General features: G+C 45.3%; 1 protein-coding gene across 1 annotated transcript in view; it reads right to left on the bottom strand.

Annotated features, from left to right (window-relative positions):
- LOC112632490 overlaps nucleotides 1–15670 on the bottom strand; it is a 60161-nt gene extending 44491 nt beyond the window's left edge. The window contains exons 1-3 of the mRNA XM_025398146.1: nucleotides 15601–15670; nucleotides 15095–15526; nucleotides 10910–10979 (exon numbers count right to left, since the gene is read on the bottom strand). Coding sequence (XP_025253931.1) covers nucleotides 10910–10979; nucleotides 15095–15526; nucleotides 15601–15670 — 572 coding nt within the window. The remainder of the gene's footprint in view (nucleotides 1–10909; nucleotides 10980–15094; nucleotides 15527–15600) is intronic.
- Between the last annotated feature and the right edge of the window lie 5194 nt (nucleotides 15671–20864).

The raw sequence follows: 20864 nt of genomic DNA, 5'->3' as shown, positions 1-20864 counted from the left end.
TTTCTTTGTTTCCATCTATTGGTTCCTCCAATCACTCCTCCATCAATCCCTCCCTTCTTCCCACCATCCACCCCTACATTGCCTGTCCATTCTTTCAGGCCTCATGCTGACCCTGAAAATTAAGAAATAATACAACCCATTTCCAATTTCCAAGGCACGCACCGTCTAGTAGTGGTGAGTGACAAGAAGAAAGGGCACCATATCACTGTGATTAGAAATGTGACAAGAAGGTAGGGGAGGGTGGCACAGAGGAACCCTAAGTCACCCAAGGGCTGGGAAATCCAGGCTGAGTCCTAAAGGAAAAATTAGCCAAATTGAGCAGGATGGAGGCAGTAGGAGTTTCAGGCAGAGGGAATCACATATATATATGCTTGGAGGCAGAGTGGGCACAGCGTGCCTGGGGACAGGCAAGTGTGGCTAGAGTTTAGGAAGGGCAGGGAGGCAGTGGAGAGATCACACCCACTACCCTCCCAGGCATTGCTTCCTGAGATTCTTAGCTTTGTGTATTGTGAGGATGGCCACATTTGGTGCTCTGTCTATCCCAGTCCCCCTCTGGCCTCCTCTATCAGCTTGAGAGGGCAGTCCCATAGGATTGCAAGAAATCCAGGCTACCCATAGTGTTGTGGGTAACAGGGCCCACCTCTCTCCATCACTGTCAGAGCCAGTGGTGAAGAGAACACTGCCCCCCCCCAGCCCTCCCTTTTGTCTGTGGTGATACCCTGGGCTGTGATACCCCCACAGAAACATCTTCTAGATCTGCTCCAGCACAGCCCTCCCCAGCTTCCACGCCTCCCCTATGTCTGATGGGTTTCCAGGCCCTGCCCTTTCACCTCTTCATCACCTCCTCCTTGTCAGCCAGACAGATATTTACCTAACTCTGACCCCCATTATGCCAGCCTCTCCCTACCAGCCCTGTCTCTTACCTCTCTGCCTCTAGCGGCTTCCCCTAGACCCCACATGCCCATTCCTCTGCCTCCAGAGTAGCCTCTCTGAAGCTCTGATATCCTCATGCCATCCACCTGCATAAAATCCTTTAAGGACACCTTGTTCCAGGCCAGGGGGTCAAGTCCAAACTCCTTCGCCAGGTATTCGGGTTCTTCATCATCTGGCACATGCTATTTCTCCAGGTTTGCCTGGCTCTTACCTCCTCACGTGTTCTATCCATGAAGACCAGAGCCCCAGACATTCCCAACACATCCCACTTCTACTCACCTTTGCCACCTTGTAACTGTTGGACCTTTGCCTGTGGTGGCTTTCCCTGCCTTGTGACCTCAGAAGACTCTTGCTCATCCTTCAAAACCCGGTTGGGTGCATCCATCAGACCTTGTCAGGATTGCTATTTTACCAGTCATCACAGTTCATTGCATGTCTGTCTGTCTCCCTTCACTAGACTGCAAGCCGCTGGGAGGCACAAGACTTTTCACAGTCTTCACTGCTTTCTCAGTGTCTAAAACAGTGCCTGACACACAGAAGGTACTCACTCAATCAGCATTCTATGGACAAATGAATGAATGAACAAAATATCTCTATGGATGTCTGGGTTTAAATTAGGCCTGTAACGCTTCCTGGGTCCTCTGAGACTGTGTGTCCAGCCTGGCCACTTATCCTCCATGGGAGAAGCTCTGCAGACATTGGACAAAGTCTCACATGACGTCAAGTGGGGAAAAGAATCCGGGTGCTTGGCATTTAGGGCTGGTTTCCAAGCGTTTATCTTCACAGGAAGATCCTGTCTCTAACGCTGGCTAGCAGATCACTGTCCTGAGGGTGGGATGGGCCACCCAGAGGTTACCCAGCTGCTTGGATTATGGTAGTCAGGTGAACTCTGGAATCAGAGCCAATGATCTCGGGGAGAAGGTGGTGGTGGATGAAGACTCATTCTGAGGTGCTCGCAGCTGATTTCTGAGGTTAACTCAGTGCTGCTCTGCATTGACATTACCGCAGCACACGCTGGGAAGTCTCCACTCTCTACTCCTGGCACAAAGCGCCCTGCCTTCCCTTTTGGCCCACAGAGAAGGGACCACGTGTCCAAGAGGCAACAAAATGAGATGCTAGAGCACAGCTGCCAGGCTGCCCACCCCCACCTCTGTCTAGGAGATGACCTTGGCAAGTTCCAATCTGATAATTTCTGCCTCTTTAATTGGGGTGTTTAGACCATTTACATTTAATGTGATAATTGATATGGTTGGGTTTAAATCCACCATGTTGCTATTTATTTTCTGTTTCTCTCATTTGTTATTTGTTCCTTTTTTGTTCTGCTTCCTTTTTAAATTAATACTGTTTATGATTCCATTTCATCTGCTTTGTTGGCTTATTAGCTATAATTGTTGAATTATTTTAGCAGTTGTTTAGAGTTTATAATACACATCTTTAACATCACAATCTGCTTTCAAGTGATATTATACCACTTCACATATAGAATCAGAACCTTGCAACATTATACTCCCATTTCCCCCCTGTTGACCTTTGTGTTGTTATTGTTATACATAGTATTGCTTCACATATTATAAACTCAACAGTACACTGTTGTTATTTTTGCTTTAAATAGTCAAATTTATTTTTAGAGTGATTTTAAAGTAAAATCACTCTAGTTGTCATTTCCAGTGCTCTTCATTCCTTTGTGTAGATTCCGACTCCCATCTGGTTTTTTTTTTTTTTTTTGCGTGAAGGACTTATCAACACTTTTTTGTATACAGGTATGCTGATGATGAATATTTTTTTTTTTTAGACAGGGTCTCACTCTGTTACTCAGGCTGGAGTACAGTGGTGTGGTCTTGGCTCACTGCAGCCTCCATCTCCCCAGGCTCAGGTGATTCTCCCCATCTCAGCCTCTTGAGTAGCTGGGACTACAGGCATGTGTCACTATGCCTGGCTAATTTGTGTGCGTGTGTGGTTTTTTTTTTTTTTTTTTTTTTTTGGTAGAGATAGGGTTTTGCCATGTTGCCCAGCCTTTCATTTTTAAAAAAACATGTTTGCTGGATGTAGAATTCTAGGTTAACTTTCTTTTTCTCTGAGCATTTTAAAGATGCTACTCTATTTTCTTCTTACTCGCATTGTTTGTTTCGAGAAATCTGATGCCAGCCTTATGTTTGTTCACGTATATATATAACCTGGGTTGTTTGTTTATCTTCTGGCCGCTTTTAAGATTTTTTGTTTATGTCTAGTTTTGAGTTATTTGATTATAAATGGTCCTTGGTGTCATTTGTTTAATGTTCTGAGATTCTCAAGTATAATCTTGTAAGGCAAAGTGGTATAACATCAGTTGGAAGTAGAAGGTAGACTGTGATAAATTAATGTGCTTGGGGTTCATTGGGTTTCTTGTGTCTGTGAGTTTTGTTTACATCAAATTTGGTAATTTTTCAACCATTACTTCTCCTTCAAGCTCTCTTTTTTATATATATATATTATATACAAACATATATATACATATGTATATATTTATCTGCTTATAAATATATCTGTCTGCTTATATACATATCTATGTATGAGTGTGTGTGTTGTGTGTTGTGTGTGTATATATATTATACCAGAAGTTGTGCCACATTTCACTGATGCTCTGCTCATTTTCTTTCAGTCTTTTTTTTTCTCTATGGTTCATTTTGGATAGTTTCTCTTGCTATATATTTAAGTTACTAATCTTTTTTATTCGAGTTTTTTTGCTGTCTTCCATGTCACAATTTAGTATACTCAGTCTTTCCTCTAGTTTCCTGAACCTATGAAATATAGCTATAATCATGGTTTTAATGTCTTTATTTATCAGTTCTATCATTTGTGTCATTTCTGGGTCAGTTTCCAATGACTGAATTTTCTCTTCATTAATGGATTGAATTTCCTTGCTTCTTTGCATGCCTGGCGATTTTTTAATGGATACCAGACACTGAATTTACATCATCGTGTGCTAGGTTTTTTTGTGTGTGTTTCTATAAATATGTTTGATCTTTTTTCTGGGACACAGTTAAGTTCCTTGGAATTAGTTTAATCTTTGCTTTTAAACATTTTTAGATGGGACCATATCAATGCTTAGTTCAGAGCAAATTTTGTCCAACTACTAAGGCAAAAACCTTGTGAATCCTCTGCCTAAAGCCCTGTGAGGTTTTCCACTCTAGCTCCTAAGAACAGAAACTATTCCCAGTCCTGTATGGGTACCTGGGGTTGTTCCCTCTAATCTTTTCAGGTGGTTCTTTGCTGGCTTCAGGTAGGTTTCACACATGCATGTGTTCATTAGTACTCAGAAGACAGGAGGAGCTCTCTGCTGATCTCCAGAGCTCACCTGTGCTCTTGTACCGACTCCTCCTCACAAGCTCTCTTCTCAGTGATACTCTGCCCTGTGAACTCCAGACACCTTGGCCTCTGGATTAATGTGTTTGCATTGCTACAACAAAAATACCCAAGCCTGGGTAATTTATAAAGAACAGAAATTTATTTCTCATGGTTCTAGAGGCTGGGAAGTTCAAGATCAAGATGCCAGTGTTGGTGTCTAGCGAGAGCTGTTCTCTTCTTCCAAAATGATGCCTTGAATGCCGCGTCCTCCAGAGGGGAGAAATGCTGTGTCTTCATATGGCAGAAGGCAGAAGGGCAAAAGGATAGACTCCCTTTATAACAACATTAATCCATTCATGAGGGCAGAGTCCTCATGACCCAAACACGTTCCAAAAGGCCCCATCTCCCAACACTATTGCATTAGGGGTTAAGTTTCAACATTAATTAATTTATTTTTTTTGGAGATAGGGTTTTGCTCTGTTAACCAGGCTGGAGTGCAGTGGTGTAATCATGGCTCGTTGCAGCCTTAACCTCCTAGACTTCCTTTCACCTCAGCCTCCTGAGTAGCTGGGACTACAGGTGTGCAACACCATGCCTGGCTAATTAAAAAAAAATTATTTTGTAGAGATGGGGTCTCATTTATCTTGAACTCCTGGCCTCAAGCAGTCCTCCTGCCTTGGCCTCCCAAAGTGTTGGGATTAAGGGCGTGAGCCACTGCATCCAGTCTCAACATAAATTTTTACAGGAGACAAAAACATTCTAGCCGTAGCAGCCACCCAGCTCCATCTCTTCAACTCAGAAGACCCCTGGGCTCTACCTGGACTCCCTGTCCTGTGCCATGGCCTGAAAACTCTCTCCAGATAGTAGTAAGCAGAGGCAATTGCTAGGCTTTCTTTGGTTTTGTCTCTCTCAGGGATCACAGTTGTGTGTTGCCTGATGTCCAACGTCTTGAAAACTGTGGATTCATATATTTTCCCCAGATTTTTTTTGTTTCAGCTAAGAGGATAAACCCATTCTCTGTTTTTCCACCTTGATCAGAAGAAGTCAGTGAATGAGCCCAGATCTCTTCTCAAGGAACCAATATATTTCCAGGTGTTTCAGTTGGGGGGCAACCAGGATGGAGAACTATTGGTCTAAGCCATCCTAATTCCTCTATTAATTTTTTTTCAAAAACACTGGATGCACCAAACAAGACCTTCTATTTGCCATATTTGGCCCTTGGGCTGCAATTGTGAGATTCCTGGAAACAGGAAACCTTACCTGTTTCCAGGTATTTTTTGCCTGTTATTTTAACTAGTTTAAGCCTAAAAATAGATAGTCTTTGCATTTTACTGCCCAAAGCTAGGAGTTGAGAGAAACAGGATTTGAACCCAGGTCCTCTCTGACTTCAAAGATACCATCATTTCTTTCATGAGATTCTTACCCCATTGTTCTCATTTACACTGTTACATTTCACATTATTTTGTGTGTATTCCCCCACCCCACCACCCTGCACTTTGAGACTTCCTTGTGTTTGCATCCTCTAAGTTTAGCAGAGGGCCTGACCTGTGGGAGATGTTGAGGGAATTTTTGTGGAACAAATAACTTTTCTCCTTCTGTTTGCCCTCTTAATGTTTCATGCCTCCTCTAGTCCACACACGTCTATTAAATGGGAGGTATGTTACCAGCAGCACAGGAGGTATTTAAATGAAGCGCCTGTTACCTGTGAGATGATGCTCCTACTCCTACAAAAGAGACACCAAGACACAGAGTTCATTCATTAGAGGAGAAAAGGGCTAGTTAACATTCTGTAAACACAAGCTTTGAGGGATTTTTAAAAATATTTAAAGTCCTGAAATATTGGAGCTGGGACATCCAACTTCAGTAGTCATCAAAGAAATTCAAATTAACAAACAAAATATTGGCACAATTTTTAAAAACCAATAACATGGGATATTAATAACAAGGTAAGGAAAAGATGACCTCATATGCTGCTGGTAGCATTATAAATCAGTATAATTTTTCTGGAAGGCCATTTAGCAAAACATATCAAAAGTTTTAAATATGCTCATGTAATTTTCCTCAGCAATTTCACATTTAGCACATTATATGCTAAGGAAATAAGCAGACAGGTGCACTGTGATTTATCCGTGAGAATGCTCATTGCAGCACTGTTTAGTTGAAGACTGTGGACTAGATAAATACATCACTATGAAGGATAAGCCCACAGCCTTTGAAAGCAAATACGTTGAAGAATAATGACTTGAAAAATGTTTTTGAACAATTGTTAAGAAATCTTGATTACACAATTATATGCATATTCATCATAATTAATACTTCCTTTGTGCTTTACTAATTTAATTAACTCATATAATCCTTATAATAATAATAATCTTATAAGGCAGGTACTGACTGTCCTTGTGGACTTAGAAGTTGCGTCATGGAGAGGCAGCCTGACTTTCCTGTGAGCAGGTAGCGGGTGGCAGAGCTGGATTCCAACTACCGGTGCTTAGGAAATCTCAGAACACTGAGGCCAGGGCTTCCCAAGGTGTGGTCTGTGGACCAGCATCCCCACATCACCTGGAACTTGTTAGAAGTACCAAATCCCAGGCCTGGTCCCAAACCCTCTGATCTGGGGGTAGGGCCCAGCAATCTATGTTTGAGCAACCCTTCCAGGTGAATGCGTGCTCAGTTTTGAGAGCCACTGTGCAATTGTAAGCGCTAAAGGGAACCTTCTCCTCTGTCCTCTGAAGGTTTGCTGAAAACGAACTATAATAGACATATTAGTAGAAGAAAAAGGTATAAGAAATTGTATTTAATGAGGCCGGGCATGGTAGCTCATGCTTGTAATTCCAGCACTTTGGGAGGCCAAGGTGGGAGGATCACTTGAAGCCAAAAGTTTGAGACTACCCTGGGTAACAAAACAAGATTCTGTCTCTACAAAAATTTTTTTAAAAAATTAGCCAGGCATGGTGATGTGCATCTGTAGTCCCAGCTACTTGGTAATCAGACGCAGGAGGATCACTTGAACCCAGGAGTCTGGGGCTGCAGTGAGCTATGACTGTGCCACTGTGCTCCAGCCCAGGCAACAGAAGAACACCTTGTCTCTCAAAAACAATAATAATAATAAAATAAACTATTTAATGTGAGTAACACAGGGGAATTGCAGGAGAATGATTACCCAATAACCCAGTGAGGTCCAGCTACTTATATACCCTTCTTCATCAGGGAAGGGGAAATGGGAGGCATAGGAGTAACTGATTTTTTTAGGGGAAATGTAACGAGCCTAAAGAACAACTGCCTGAGGCAAAATTCTTCTGAGCTCTGGGGGAGGCGGTGGGAAGGTGAGGGGCAGAACTTCGCTGTAGCAAAGATTGTCTTACTATGCAGATAAAGCTTCCCAGGTAATCTCTAGGAGCTGCTCTCAGAAAAAATAGATGAAAGTCTGTCTGAATGTGGTGACTACATCTAGTCTCCTTTCCAGTGGTTAATCTTTCCTGGATATTTGATGAGATTCCTAGGGAGGCGGAGTTTTAAGAAATTGCATTTCTCATGGAAAGAAGCTTTCTTAGGTGATAAGAAAATTCCAGAGAGAGCCCCTCCTGGTGCTGTGGGAAAGTAAGAGGATCAGAGAGACAGGGAGGTAGGGGAAGGTCAGAGAGAGACCTTGAAACCACTTCTTCAGTTCAGCACGTCAAAGTGCCGGATTCTGGGGTATTGTTTTCTGAGCCTGAACACAACCCTATTGCATCTTTTCTTGAAATTTTGAAAAAAAAGTATATGTATGTACAAAAAAGTCTGATGGATTGGTTATTAAAATATTAACAGTGTCACTTCTGGATGGTGGGGTTCTGGGTGAGAGAGAGAGAGATATATATAGTTTTATATATATATATTGTTTTATAAACAATATACATATGTATTGTTTTATAAACAATATACATATATATATATAGTTTTATAATTCCAAAAGGTACATAATGAACTTCTGTGACCAAGGTAAAAGAAAAAAAATATATTTTCTTTAAAAAAAAAAAAGAAGAAGAAGGGGCCAGGCAAGGAGGCTCACGCCTGTTATCCCAGTACTTTTTGGGAGGCCGAGGTGGGTGAATCACTTGAGGTTAGGAGTTCAAGACCAGCCTGGCCAACATGGTGAAACCCTGTCTCTATTAAAAATATAAAATTTAGCGAGGTGTGGTGGCACAGGCTTATAATCCCAGCTACTTGGGAGGCTGAGGTGGGAGGATAGCTTGAACTGGGGATGCAGAGATTACAGTGAGCTGAGATCCCACCACTGTACTCCAGCCTGGGACACACAGTGAGGCTCCGTCTCAAAACAGAAAAAAAGGAACTCTGCTTCAAAACTCAGTGAGATGGTATATATTTCGGGTAGAAGGGAAGTAGAGAAGAAAATGATTCCCTAAATCATATAGCAACTCCAGCAGTGCTTTTCCAGTGTGAATGAATCACCAGGGGTCTTGTGAAAATGCAGACTCAGTGGGACTTGCAGCTAAGATGCTGCATTCCCAGCCAGCTCCCAGAGGATGCTGACGATGCTGGCTTGGGGTCCACACTTTAAGAAACAAGAGACCAGCGAGATGGAGGCTCTTAAGTTCCAGAATGTAAGCTTCATGAGGGGCCCGGTCCCATGATGTATTTCCAGTGCTGAGAACAGAGCAAAGAATAGTTATCTAATAAATAGATGGAGGGGCTGCAAGCCTCCTCATTCCTGGAGACCCAGAAATGGGGGCTCTGGTCGTGGTTCTGCATCTGCTGCCAGCAATACCTTTGGCAAGCTGTGGCCTCCCTGTGATGACAACTGTCATTGGGCAGGGTGACAACTCTGGGCCCTTCTTTTCTATGACCCAATATGCAAGACCGGTTCAACCTGGGCCAGAGCTACCCGACATGTGAGCCTTGCACCAAACAAAAAGTACCAGACCTGGTAACACAGGTGTTCTGAGGAGCCCAAAGAAAGGAACTAGAGATGAAGAAATATCTAAGTTGAGGTTTCCGTAGAAACATTAACTCATCTGCATAGGCTGCGTGTTGCATTTGGATTACAGGTTAGGCTCGTAAGCCTGAAATAAATTATATACTCTTCATATTATTCAACACTGTACTGTATAATAATTTAAATTATACAGTTATAGGCCTCAGTCCAAGTTATAACAAATTATACCACAGTGTATAATTACCCTGCACTGCACCATATAATAATAAATTAGATACCTACAAACCTAAGTTGTGATTCCAGAAAGAGATAGTAGAATGAATGAGGGCTATTGATCCATTCCTCTGATCAGTCAGACAAGCCTGGAGCCTGAGAAAGAAGAGTTTGATTCCTTATTCCTTCCTTCCTCCATCCCTCCCTTCCTTCCTTCCTACCCTCCCTCCCTCTTTTCCTTCCTTCCTTCCCTTCTTCCTTTTTCCTTCTTCCATCCCTCCCTCCCTTCTTTCCTTCCTTTCCCCTTCCTTCTGTCTTCCTTCCTTCCCTTCTTCCTTCCTTCCCTTCTTCTTCTCTTCTTCCTTCCTCCCTCCCTCTCTTCTTCCTTCCCTCCCTTCCTTCTTCCTTCCCTCCCTTTCTTCCTTCCTTCCCTCCCTCTCTTTTCCTTCCTTCCTTTCCTTCCTTCCTTCCTTCTTTCCTTCCTTCCCTCCCTCCCCTCTTCTTCCTTCTTCTCTCTCTCTCTCCCTCTCTCCCTTCTTCTTTTCCTTCCTTCCTTCCTTTCCCTCTTCTTCCTTCCTCCCTCCCTTTCTGTCTCCCTCCCTCCCTCTCTCTCCCTTCCTTCCTTCTTCTTTTCCTTCCTTCATTCCTTCTTTCCTCCCTCCCTCCCTCCCTCTCCCATATTGGAGTGCCTCCCTGGTTTTTGGTATAGACTTGACCATGGGAGCCTGAGCTGACTGGAAGGAATCCCCATCCTTGTGGGTTCCCAGGCTGTGGGGCGAAGAGCATGTAAACTGAAAATGAAACACAGTGTAACAACAGCCGCTGTGGAAAGAGTAAATTAATCACAGCGCCCTTGGTATCAGGTGTCTACCAGGTAGCAGGCATCAGCACAGGTGTTAACTCCTCACGCCCTAGGGGTGGGTGTCATCATCTCCATTTGACAGGTGAAGTGAGCAGAGCTCACACAAAGTGTGACTCGCCAAAGGTCACACAACTATTAGAGAAATGGTGGATGGGAATTTTCACCCAGGACTGTCTATCTGATGGTTAGATTTCTCTAAGGGTGCTACTCAGTCAAGTCAGCTTGGAAAACAAAAATCAAGTGTAATGAAAAGTACCCCCGGCAAATCCTCAGAGACACGAGGTTGGGCACTGATATTTTGTCTGCTAGTGAGTCCAGCACAGTTAGGGTTCCCTGCAGCCCTGGAGCTTCCACAGAGGGTACTGGCTGGGGTAATATTAGATCATAATATAATCTAATGTTGGGGTGTATTAGGAGCTACTGTGGGCACTTCACAGGTGTTAAGCTCATTTTATCCTCTCAACAACCTTGTGAGGTTGGTACTTTTCTTATGCCCACTTTACAGATGAGGAGCCCCAGGCACAGAGGAGTTAGCAACCTGTTCAGGGTTATACAGCCAGGAAAACTGAGGCCCTGTAAGGTTTGTCAGCCTGTCCCATCCCACGCAATTCCCCAAGACTCTTCCACGCTGACCAAGCACTTACCTAAATACCCTTATTCTCATGTCTGGCTGATGGAAGCGGCTCAGTCTGGCAGGTCTCTCTGGAAGGGCATCTATTGGGGGACAGAGAAAATACAGGATATCTATGCCCAGTTCCATTTGAACTTCAGACAAACAGCAAGTGATTTTTATATCTCAAATATTGCATGATATATGCTAAAAGTATTCATTATTTGTATGAAATTCAAATGTGATTGGGGGTCCTATATTTTTATTTGTTAAATCTGTCTAGTCTAGATGGAGGGGAACAGGTCACTTCCCAAATAGAATTGAAACCCCTGTGCCTTAGTCAGCATCCCATCAGAGAATTAGAGATGCTGAGCCTCTAGGAGTCATCTAGAACAAGGGATTCTACCTCTAGTGTGGACTTGGAAGGCCCATGGATCAGCTGGACCAGCAGTCGGAAGGAAGAGCTGCCACAGATAAGAGTAAGGACAAACAAGAACATGTGTCTGTCTGCCACCCCCACCCAGGTCGCTGCCGCAGTGACCTGCAGGAGAACCCGCCACCTTCCCTCCGAGAGGCTTTGTAACCATGGTTACAAAGGAAGGGCCCTAGAGAATATGGAATCTGCACCTCAGTTCTGCCCTGGTCTGTAACTTTGGGTAAGTTACTAATAGTAGTCAACTTCTCCATGCCTTGGTGTCCTCACACATTAAATGTATACAAAAATTCACACCTCCCTTAGAGAGTTGCGGAGAAGATCCAATGGGAATGAGCCCAGGCTGGCAGCTGACATTCCCTAAGCAGTCAATTAATAATAGTTACTAGCAGTGTCAAAGAGTTGCTATCCATTTATTTTGCTACAAAAAAAAAAAAGTCACTTGTTTTAAAAGACAAGATAGGCTGTGTACAATGGCTCACGCCTGTAATCACAGCGCTTTGGGGAGCCAAGGTGGCTGGACCACTTGAGGTCAGGAGTTCGAGACCAGCCTGGCCAACATGGCAAAACCCCGTCTCTACTAAAAATACAAAAATTAGCCAGGTGTGCTGGTGTGCACCTGTAGTCCCAGCTACTTGGGAGGTTGAGGTGGGAGAATCGCTTGAACTGGGGAGGCAGAGGTTGCTGTGAGCCGAGATCATGACACTGCACTCTAGCCTGGGTGACAGAGTGAGACTCTGTCTCAAAAAAAACAAAACAAAAACAAAAGACAAGATATTAAGAAGCAGTATGTTTCAAAATCCTCTCTTGATTAAGTAACTCACCAGGTAAGTCTTGGAAAGGTAACATAAACCACCTTCAAAAGCACCTCCAAATGCCAAAGTGAAAATCAGATACCGCGCACAAGCTAGTTACGAATCTCTGAAATCTTAGCGACTCTTCCCCCAAATAAATGGAACGAATAAGCGCTAAGTGATGGGAAAATAACAAAATTCTGCTTCAGCACTGTTGCAGATGCAGTGACTGCTGATTAAAAGAAAATACTTCCTTTAAAAAGGCCACTTATGAAAAGGAAACTCTGGTAGCAAAAGCTGGCATGGAATGGGGGTCAGGCAGCAGGTGGTGGCCACAACCAGGGGGCATTGATCAGATGTGAGATGGGGAAGGCCAGTGGGGCTCCAGAGGGGCTGAAGGGCAGAGGACCCAGAGGACAGTGGCTCCCTTCCTTCCCGCCACTCAGAGAGTGATGGGGAGAAGGGTTTCCTGTAACCTCAGGGCTTGTTTTCACCACTTGTTTTTATGGCCTTCTCAATGCCCTGGCTTGTTTTCAGGGCTGAACAGGGAGGGGGAAAAAAAGCCAATTCCTTGTGTTTGGAAGATAGGGGTAAATTGGCCCTCTTTGGGGTGTTGGAAGCCTCTCTCTGCCTCCTGCTGGAAAAAGAGGCCCCTGGGCAGTCTTTTTAGCCACTTAGCCTGGTTCTGAGGTTTTCTTCTTAACTTATAATTCCAGATTGCAGCAAGAAATACAAATGCATTGGAGACCGGGTCTGTGCCAGAGGTGGAGGGGTTGGGCAGAGTGTTCCCAGGAGCACAGCAGGAGGAGAAAGTTCCAGGGTAGAAACTGGAACTCCTGCATGCTGGACACAAGTGGAATGGAGGCAATGTGGCCATCTGGATGTGATCAAAACAAAACAAAGCAAAGCAAAAAAAACATTCACGCCTTTGATCCAAGCATCTCACATCTGGGGATATCTATGCCATAATGTTTAAGACAAAATTGTTGCAAGTAGGGAAAAAATAGAAACAGTCCAGCTCTCCATCAATAGGGAATTCGTTAATTAAATTATTATGGTGATGTCTGTCAGTGGCAACTTGTTTCTTCTTTTCCTTCAACTCTGTCTTCCCCATCAGCTGGTCCTGTGGGCTCTGCCACTGAGGCAAGTTCCAGGCTGGAGGCTGTATCCTAGTCCCTGCCACCATTGCCTCTTGCCAGTGCCTCTGAATCCTGTAGCCTGACAAATTTCCTGGTTCCTCCATTGGTGCCTCTCCAATCCATTCCTACACAGCTGCAGGACCCCCGGGTCCAGGGACTTCACACGTCTCTCAGGATAAAATCCACAGGCACTGTCTCACTGGGCCCTGGCCTGACTCTCCAACCTGGTTTCAAAAATGCTCATTCTCTACTTCCAGTTGAATCACATTTGAGCTTAGTCCAGCCTCCTAGCCTTTGCCCTGGCTGCTTCCTCTGCCTGGACTGCTCCATGCTCCTTCCTTCTCTTCCTTCCGGTGGCGGTAAAATGACATATCCCTGGGGACTTCACACACTGTCTGTAAATTGTTTTCCCTTTCCCAACCAGTGTCTCTTTAACACTTTGTCCATCTTTTCTTTTTCCTTTTTTTTTTGAGACAGAGTCTCACTCTGTCACTCAGGCTGGAGTGCGGTGGTGAGATCTCGGCTCACTGCAAACTGCTTCCCAGGTTTAAACAATCCTTGTGCCTCAGCCTCCGGAGTAGCTGGGATTACAGGCATGCACCACCACATCCAGCTTTTTTCTTTTTTGTATTTTTAGTAGAGATGGATTTTCTCTACTAAAACCCTAGACTGGTCTTGAATGCCTGGCCTCAAATGATCTGCCTGCCTTGGCCTCCCAAAGTGCTCGGATTGCAGGCATGAGCCACAGTGCCTGGCCCCATCTTATTTTCTTCATAGCACTCAGTGTTAGGTGAAATGCTCTCAAGTATTTATTCATGCATTGGTCAATTATCCCTCCCACGAGAACTCAGAGCAAGGACTGAGTGTGTTGTGTGCCCTTGCCTGGTGTACAGGAGCTGCTCGCTCTACACATGTTTGGTGAATGAATGAATGAATGAATGAATGAATATAAGAATGTTATGAAGCTGCTTGAAAGAATGAGGTAGGCCGGGCGCGGTGGCTCAAGCCTGTAATCCCAGCACTTTGGGAGGCCGAGACGGGCGGATCACGAGGTCGGGAGATCGAGACCATCCTGGCTAACACGGTGAAACCCCGTCTCTACTAAAAAAATACAAAAAACTAGCAGGGCGAGGTGGCGGGCGCCTGTAGTCCCAGCTACTCGGGAGGCTGAGGCAGGAGAATGGCGTGAACCCGGGAGGCGGAGCTTGCAGTGAGCTGAGATCCGGCCACTGCACTCCAGCCTGGGCGACAGAGCGAGACTCCGCCTCAAAAAAAAAAAAAAAAAAAGAAAGAAAGAAAGAATGAGGTAGACCTGTATGTCTTACTTGGAAAGATGCCTTAAATGTATGGATGTAAATTCACTTATGAAAAACCAGAAATTAATCAAGTCTATGGAATTAGAATAGTGATGAGTTTTTGAGGGCTCACTATCATCTGGGCACAGTTTTAACCACTTTTACATTTATTGTCTTCTCTCATTTGGTCTTCACAGCAACCTTCTGGGCTAGGTACAGTTTTTGGCACCGTTCTACAGAGGAGGACACTGACACAGAGAGGTTAAGAAACTTGCTTAAGGTCACACAGCCAGGAAATGGAGGAGCCAGGAAATGAATTTATAGGCTCTGACTTCCGAAAAAACATTCACTAAGTGGTGTAGAGTGTTTATTTCAGGGGATGGAAAGGGGCTGAGGTGAGATTCTGGAGGCCGTGGGATATTAGGGGAGAGGTCCAGACGCCAGTTCTATTCCTGCAGTACTGTGTTATCTTGGGCAAGTCATCTGCTTCTCTGTGCTCACCTGGGAACCAGAGGCGATGGTGCAGGGCTACCGAGAGAAGTAAATTGGATAACATACCCTCAGCGCCCAGCTCGGGGCCCTCCATCTGCCAACGATGGGAATGTTTGGTGGAGCAGGTCTGCCCTTCAAGGCCTGAAAGCCCCGTCCCGGTTCCTTGAGCCAGGGCCACAGAGAGGTGGGGAGAGGGCCGCAGGGCCTTGTTGCTTGGCTGGAGGCAGAGTCCTCCCTCAGGGCCTCGGCTCTCCCAGCTGTCGCACGCCCTGCTGCCTCCCCTGCTCTGGACCGCGACTGTATGGGCTGCACTGCCGCACCAGCGGAATGCGCAGGGGTCATTTTTGGAAGAGCTCAGCTCCAGGCGCAAGGTGCCAAGAGCAGGGCGGATGACTTCAAAGGACCTTTGCAGCCTGTCCTGAAAGATGAGCCCTTGCAACTCGCCCTGCCCCCGCAGAACACACAGCTTGAAAGGGAAATCGAGCTCGGAGCAGGTGGCTCAGGAATTTGGTGCACGCTGGGGAGGCAGCTTATTTGGGCACAAATACGTGAGGAGGGCGTGGCTTCCTCACACTCCCGGTTAGTATCGCGCATTTCGGTCCGGAGTAAACTCGCTTTCTGAGCTTTCATCGCTGGCCGCATTTCGCATTTATTTTTCTGATTATTTCATGATCTCTTTCCTCCCCGACAAGGGCCTGGGATTTGTAGGTTGCTCTCTGTGTCTACAGTTCGACCTGCAGTAGGGGCTGAGTAAATATTTCCCCAGTGAATGAATGCATTTTCCTCTTCCACCAGTTACATCACGTTGGAAAGGCACCTGGATTTAATCCTGCCTCTAGTAATAACCAGTTGGGAATCTTGGACTTCGCTGTTCAGCTATAGGCTCAAAATCTGCCTCCATTTGAACCCAGGCCCTGCCTCTTACTAACTGCGTCACTTTAGAAAGTTGCCAAACTTCTCTGTGTTTCAATGTCTTCATCTGGGCAATGGGGCACTCAGTGCCTATGTCACAGATTGGAGTGAGGGATAAAGGGCTTAACACATAGGAAGCACAACTAGGACGGCACATAGGTCTAGATAAATATTAACACGTATTATTTTATTATTATTTATTTTAATATCAACTTTATTAAAGTATTAATTTACAAACAATAAAGTGTACTCATTTGTAAGTATACAATTTGATGAGTTTTGACTGATATATACACCCATGTAAGCACCACCTCAATCAAGATAAGCATTTCCAGTTCCCCAAAAGTTCCATTTGTCCCTTTTAGTCAATTGCTTCCCTTTCACCAGCACCTGAGAGATGAGTTTTGCTGTTTCTCGAACTTTCCATGAGGCTGGGAATGGTGGTTCATGCCTCTAACCCCAGCATTTTGGGAGATGGAGGCAGGAGGACCACTTGAGCCCAGGAATTCAAGACTAGACTGGGCAACACAGGGAGACCCAGTCTCTACAAATTTTTTTTTTTTTAAATTAGCTGGACTTGTTGGCATGCATCTGTAGTCCCAGCTACTGGGCGGCTGAGGCAGGAAGATCACTTGAGCCCAGGAGTTTGAGACCAGTCTGGGCAACATAGGAAAACCTTGTCTCTACAAAAAAAAAAATAATAATGATAATAAATAAATAAATAAATAATTAACCAGGCATAATGCAGTGCACTAACACTTATTCCACACTCAAGAAATGCTGTTTCCTACCTCCTCTCCCTTCTTCCCCTTAAAGGGGTCCTTCCAAGGGTATTGGGAGGCAGGAGTCTAAAGGTCAAGGGCACTGTGGAGTGGATGGGGGAGAAACCACTGAGTTTATAAAGCAGGTTGTTATTTTTTCATTCTTTGCCTCATGTCCTTTCCCCTACTTCCCTCTTTTGAGGATAATTAAAATGCAAGCTGGCACTCCCTTGGAGGAGACAGCTGAAGATTTAATTGCCCCAAGAAAAATTTTCCAGCAAAAGGTCCTGTGGTAATGGCAAGTGCTGCCCAAGTGCCTTTGCATCTGGCACAAAACATTAGTGATAATGCGTTAATCTGCATGTGCACAGGGTCCATTTACTGGCATGGGGGGAGCCATGGCAGAATCGAGCCCACAGCCTTAGTCAGGCTGTAGCCTTCTTGCCATTAAACTCTCACCCGACCTCATTCTAGAGACAGGTCTGTGGCCCAGATCCATGCGACCGGCTGCCGCACCATCTGACCTTGCCCGGAGAGGGCCTGCGGGGGCAGAAGGCCCAGGTTGGTAGAAACGGCACCTTCTACCATGAGGGCTTAGCCTGTTGTCACTGAAGCAGAGCCAGGAGGACAAGTCTGTTGAGAGGCTGAGCCCTGCCAGCTCCCAAAGTTGAGCCACTGACCAGCCACACTAGGGTTGTGCAATTTGAGAGTAGACAGATTTTTTGCAATCTTTTATCCTGTTTTCTAAGTATAGCCCCAGTTTCTCTAGAAGAGGAACCAAAGGCTCAGACAAGGGTCATTGGCTTCTTGCCTGTTGGGGATCGTGCGTCATTGTTTTAAAAAGGTGATTGCCCTGAACCCAGGATCATGATGAAAGGCAGAGAAACTCAGTGGGAAAAGTCAGATGTACTGAGGTTTGCTTCTAGTTCCAAACCTGCCAGCCAGGGACTCTCAGTTCTCCTAAGATGCCAAGCAGACTCCAACTTTTATACTCTTCTTTCTCCCCTTTTGCTCTCTTCCCTCCCTCCCTCTCCGCCTTCCTTTCTTCCTTCCCACCCATCCACCCATCCATGCTCTCCTGCATCAATCCAGCCACCCATTCAACCTCCCTCCTTCCCATCCATCTATCCTCTCGTCCTCCTTCTTCTCATCACTCCATACATCCTCCCATTCCTCTAATATTTGTTGGGTGCCTCCTATGGGCTTAGCATAAGAGTTACATTGATGAGTGCAGCAACTAGGGCAGTAGAGGAAAGGGATATTAATCACGTAATCACAGGGCCAATTTATAGTTACAAATCGTGATGAGGGCTACAAAGAAGTGCTGGACATGGTTACTATGGAAGTGTTTGACAAGGGAACTTAGCCCAGCCTCTGGATTGGAGGACCAGCAGGAAAGATCCAGGGAGTGTTGTAGGCAGAGGGAGTAGCTCATGCAGGGGTCCCGTGGTTCATTTTAGAAACTGGCAGGAGGCTGGTGTTGCCAGTGCAGGGAGTGATGGAGAGAGTGGTATGAATCGGGCTGGAGAGCTCAGTAGGGGCCAGTGCACACAGGGAAGGCTGGTCTCTGCTAGGCGCTGGCTCCTTGGGACTCCTTTGCACTGGCTCCTTTGCACTGATCTGGCTTCTTACTTATTTTTTAGATCTCAGTTCAGGGATTTCCTCTTCAAGAAGTCTTTTCTGCCCTGTGCAGGCTGAATGAAGCCAGTATACTTTCCTTTAATAAGACAGAGTATCCCAAATTTGGAAATAAGGCAAAACAAGACAGTGCTTCATTTCGTTGCCATACTGGGGCATGGTTTAAAAGCCCCACTGAAGGATTAGTTAGTTCTGTAGAAGAATATACCTGAGTTTGTCTTTCGTATTTGATTAAGGCCCAGATTGGGGCTAATTTGCAGACTTCTGTCTGGCGGGGGTGCAAATGGCTTCTGTCTGGCAGAAAAAAATAGCTCCAAAGATATGGCCTTGTTGCCTTGTAGAACATTAACCAGATTGATCTCTAACTTGAAAATGTTATTCTCACCTTCCTTTTTCAAAGCCTCTAAATGCCCATTTACTCTTGGAACCAGCTCTTGCCCCCCTGCTGGCTCACTCATTAGTGTGTTAATTCTGCACTTGTATGTCATGTTTGTCACGCCCTTCTCAGCAGCACTCATCCCGGCACTGGGATTGCCAGTGGCTCGGGCTCCCTCATATATGAGCTCATATGGGTGTGGTCCATTTTTGGTCAACATTGTCCTCAGAATTTTGCACAGGGCCAGGTTCCAATAGGAGCTTGAGAAATAATTACTGGTTGAAAGATCTTGAACTTATTAACTCTCCACCTCTCTGAGCCTCAATTTTCTTCTCTGTGAAATTGACATTCCATTTGTAAAGAATGTGAAGTTTCCATGAAATAAAGAATTCGAGTGTCCAGAGTCCAGTGTGGCACACGGTGGGCTTCAGTCTACCTTATCCTAGGGGCTGAATCCCAAAGGTAGAATGTGAAGTCCTGGTTTCAGAGCTCATGTCTGGTCGAGAGGACACCAAGTCCCTGGAGGAATGATTCATGTTGGGGTTAGGGAAGCCAAAGGAGTTGCTATCTAGTATTTCTCGGGAGAGGAAGATCAGCCTGGCCAGGGAGTCCAGTAGGGGCTGGGGAGGAGCAGGAAATGTTCTTGAACAGGTCAGGTGGTGGTGTAAGGCAGAGGACTCCAAAACCCAAGCTGGGGTGTTGGACCCCATCCCCCAAAGGTTGGTAAGAGAGACCTATCTCAGGCTAATGAGAAAGAGAGGGACTTGATAAAATTATTTGTCAGAAGAGAAGACCCACCATTGCAGAGCTGCTGTAATAACCTGGCCTGACATGTGAGTGTGTGGGTGTCAACGTGAGTGTGAATGTGAGCGTATGTTTGTGTGCATATGTCGACTGCTGTCTGCACCACACTGCTGCAAAGAGTCTTAAATCTACTTTCTCAGCGAACCCTCGCCAGAACCCTAGGAGGTGAAGGCTGCTACTATCCCTGTTTCACAGATGACAAAGCAGAGGCTCAGTGGTGAATCTGTTTGCCCAAGGTCACAGGGCAAGGACTCCGTGGTGAGGTTGTATCCAATTCCCATGGGTGGAGGAGGAGGAAAAGTGATGGAGGGAATTTCAGGAGATGAAGTGATGACAGATAATGGCTTATCCTTGTAGGCATCCTTAATCTTTGTGCTGTTTGACATCTTTTCTTTCACTGTTTTGTGTGCTATTTTGATCACAGAGATGTTCATCTTTCAAATGAACTCAGCGACACTCCTTGGGCCTCTCACTGGGGCCAGGCCCTGGGCTGGGTTCAGGGACCAAAGATAAGGTGTTGACACTAACTTTGAAAAACAGATTGGGGCAGGCATCAAAGGTTGAGGGGGGCAGGGCAGGGGCATCCATCTTTTAAAAAATTCAAGGTATAACTTATATACAGGGAAATGCACCCATCTTAAATGTGCAGCTGGGAGAGTTTTTACTTATGCAACCCCCAGATAACCATGACTCGGGAAGATGTAGAGCATGTGCCACCCCAGGCTTCTCCTTGTCCTCCCTCCAAGGGCAGCCACTCTTCTGATCTCTGTTGCCAAGGTTTTGCCTGTTTTTGAACATCAGGAGCACGTCTTCTTAAAAAGCATCTTCAATGTCATGATCTTGTATTCAGAAAAGAAACCAAGAACCTGGTCAGGCACAGTGAAGAGGGTGGTGAAGCGGGTGGTGTCGGGGATCCCAGCAGTGACAGGTTCAAGGGTGCCTTGGCTGGCTGGTGAGCAGGCAGGTAGCCATACCACCCTGACGTTCTACCACTTTGGTGGTGAGATGATGTGGTGTTTCCTGGCTACTGACAGTGTCCAGTGTATCCTGAACATTATCTATGCCCCCCACTTTCTCTCCAGCAGCCCCAATCCCCATTATATGCCCATTCAGTGCTGGACTGGACCATACCCACAGTGACGTCGCTTCCTGGATGGTGACCTTGGAGCAAAATGCTTAATCTCTGTGTTTCCATTTCTTTCTTAAATGGGGGATAATCATAGTACTTAACTCATAGGTGTGTCAAGAGAATAAAGTGAATTAATTTTAATAAATACCTGCCCAGAGTTTAGGAGAGTATCTAATATGTAGTATGTGCTTATGCCAAAATTCAATAAACTTTCAT

This window comes from Theropithecus gelada, chromosome 10 (assembly GCF_003255815.1).
Source record: "Theropithecus gelada isolate Dixy chromosome 10, Tgel_1.0, whole genome shotgun sequence".
NCBI lineage: Eukaryota > Metazoa > Chordata > Mammalia > Primates > Cercopithecidae > Theropithecus > Theropithecus gelada.
This window is presented reverse-complemented; position numbering and strand designations above follow the sequence as displayed.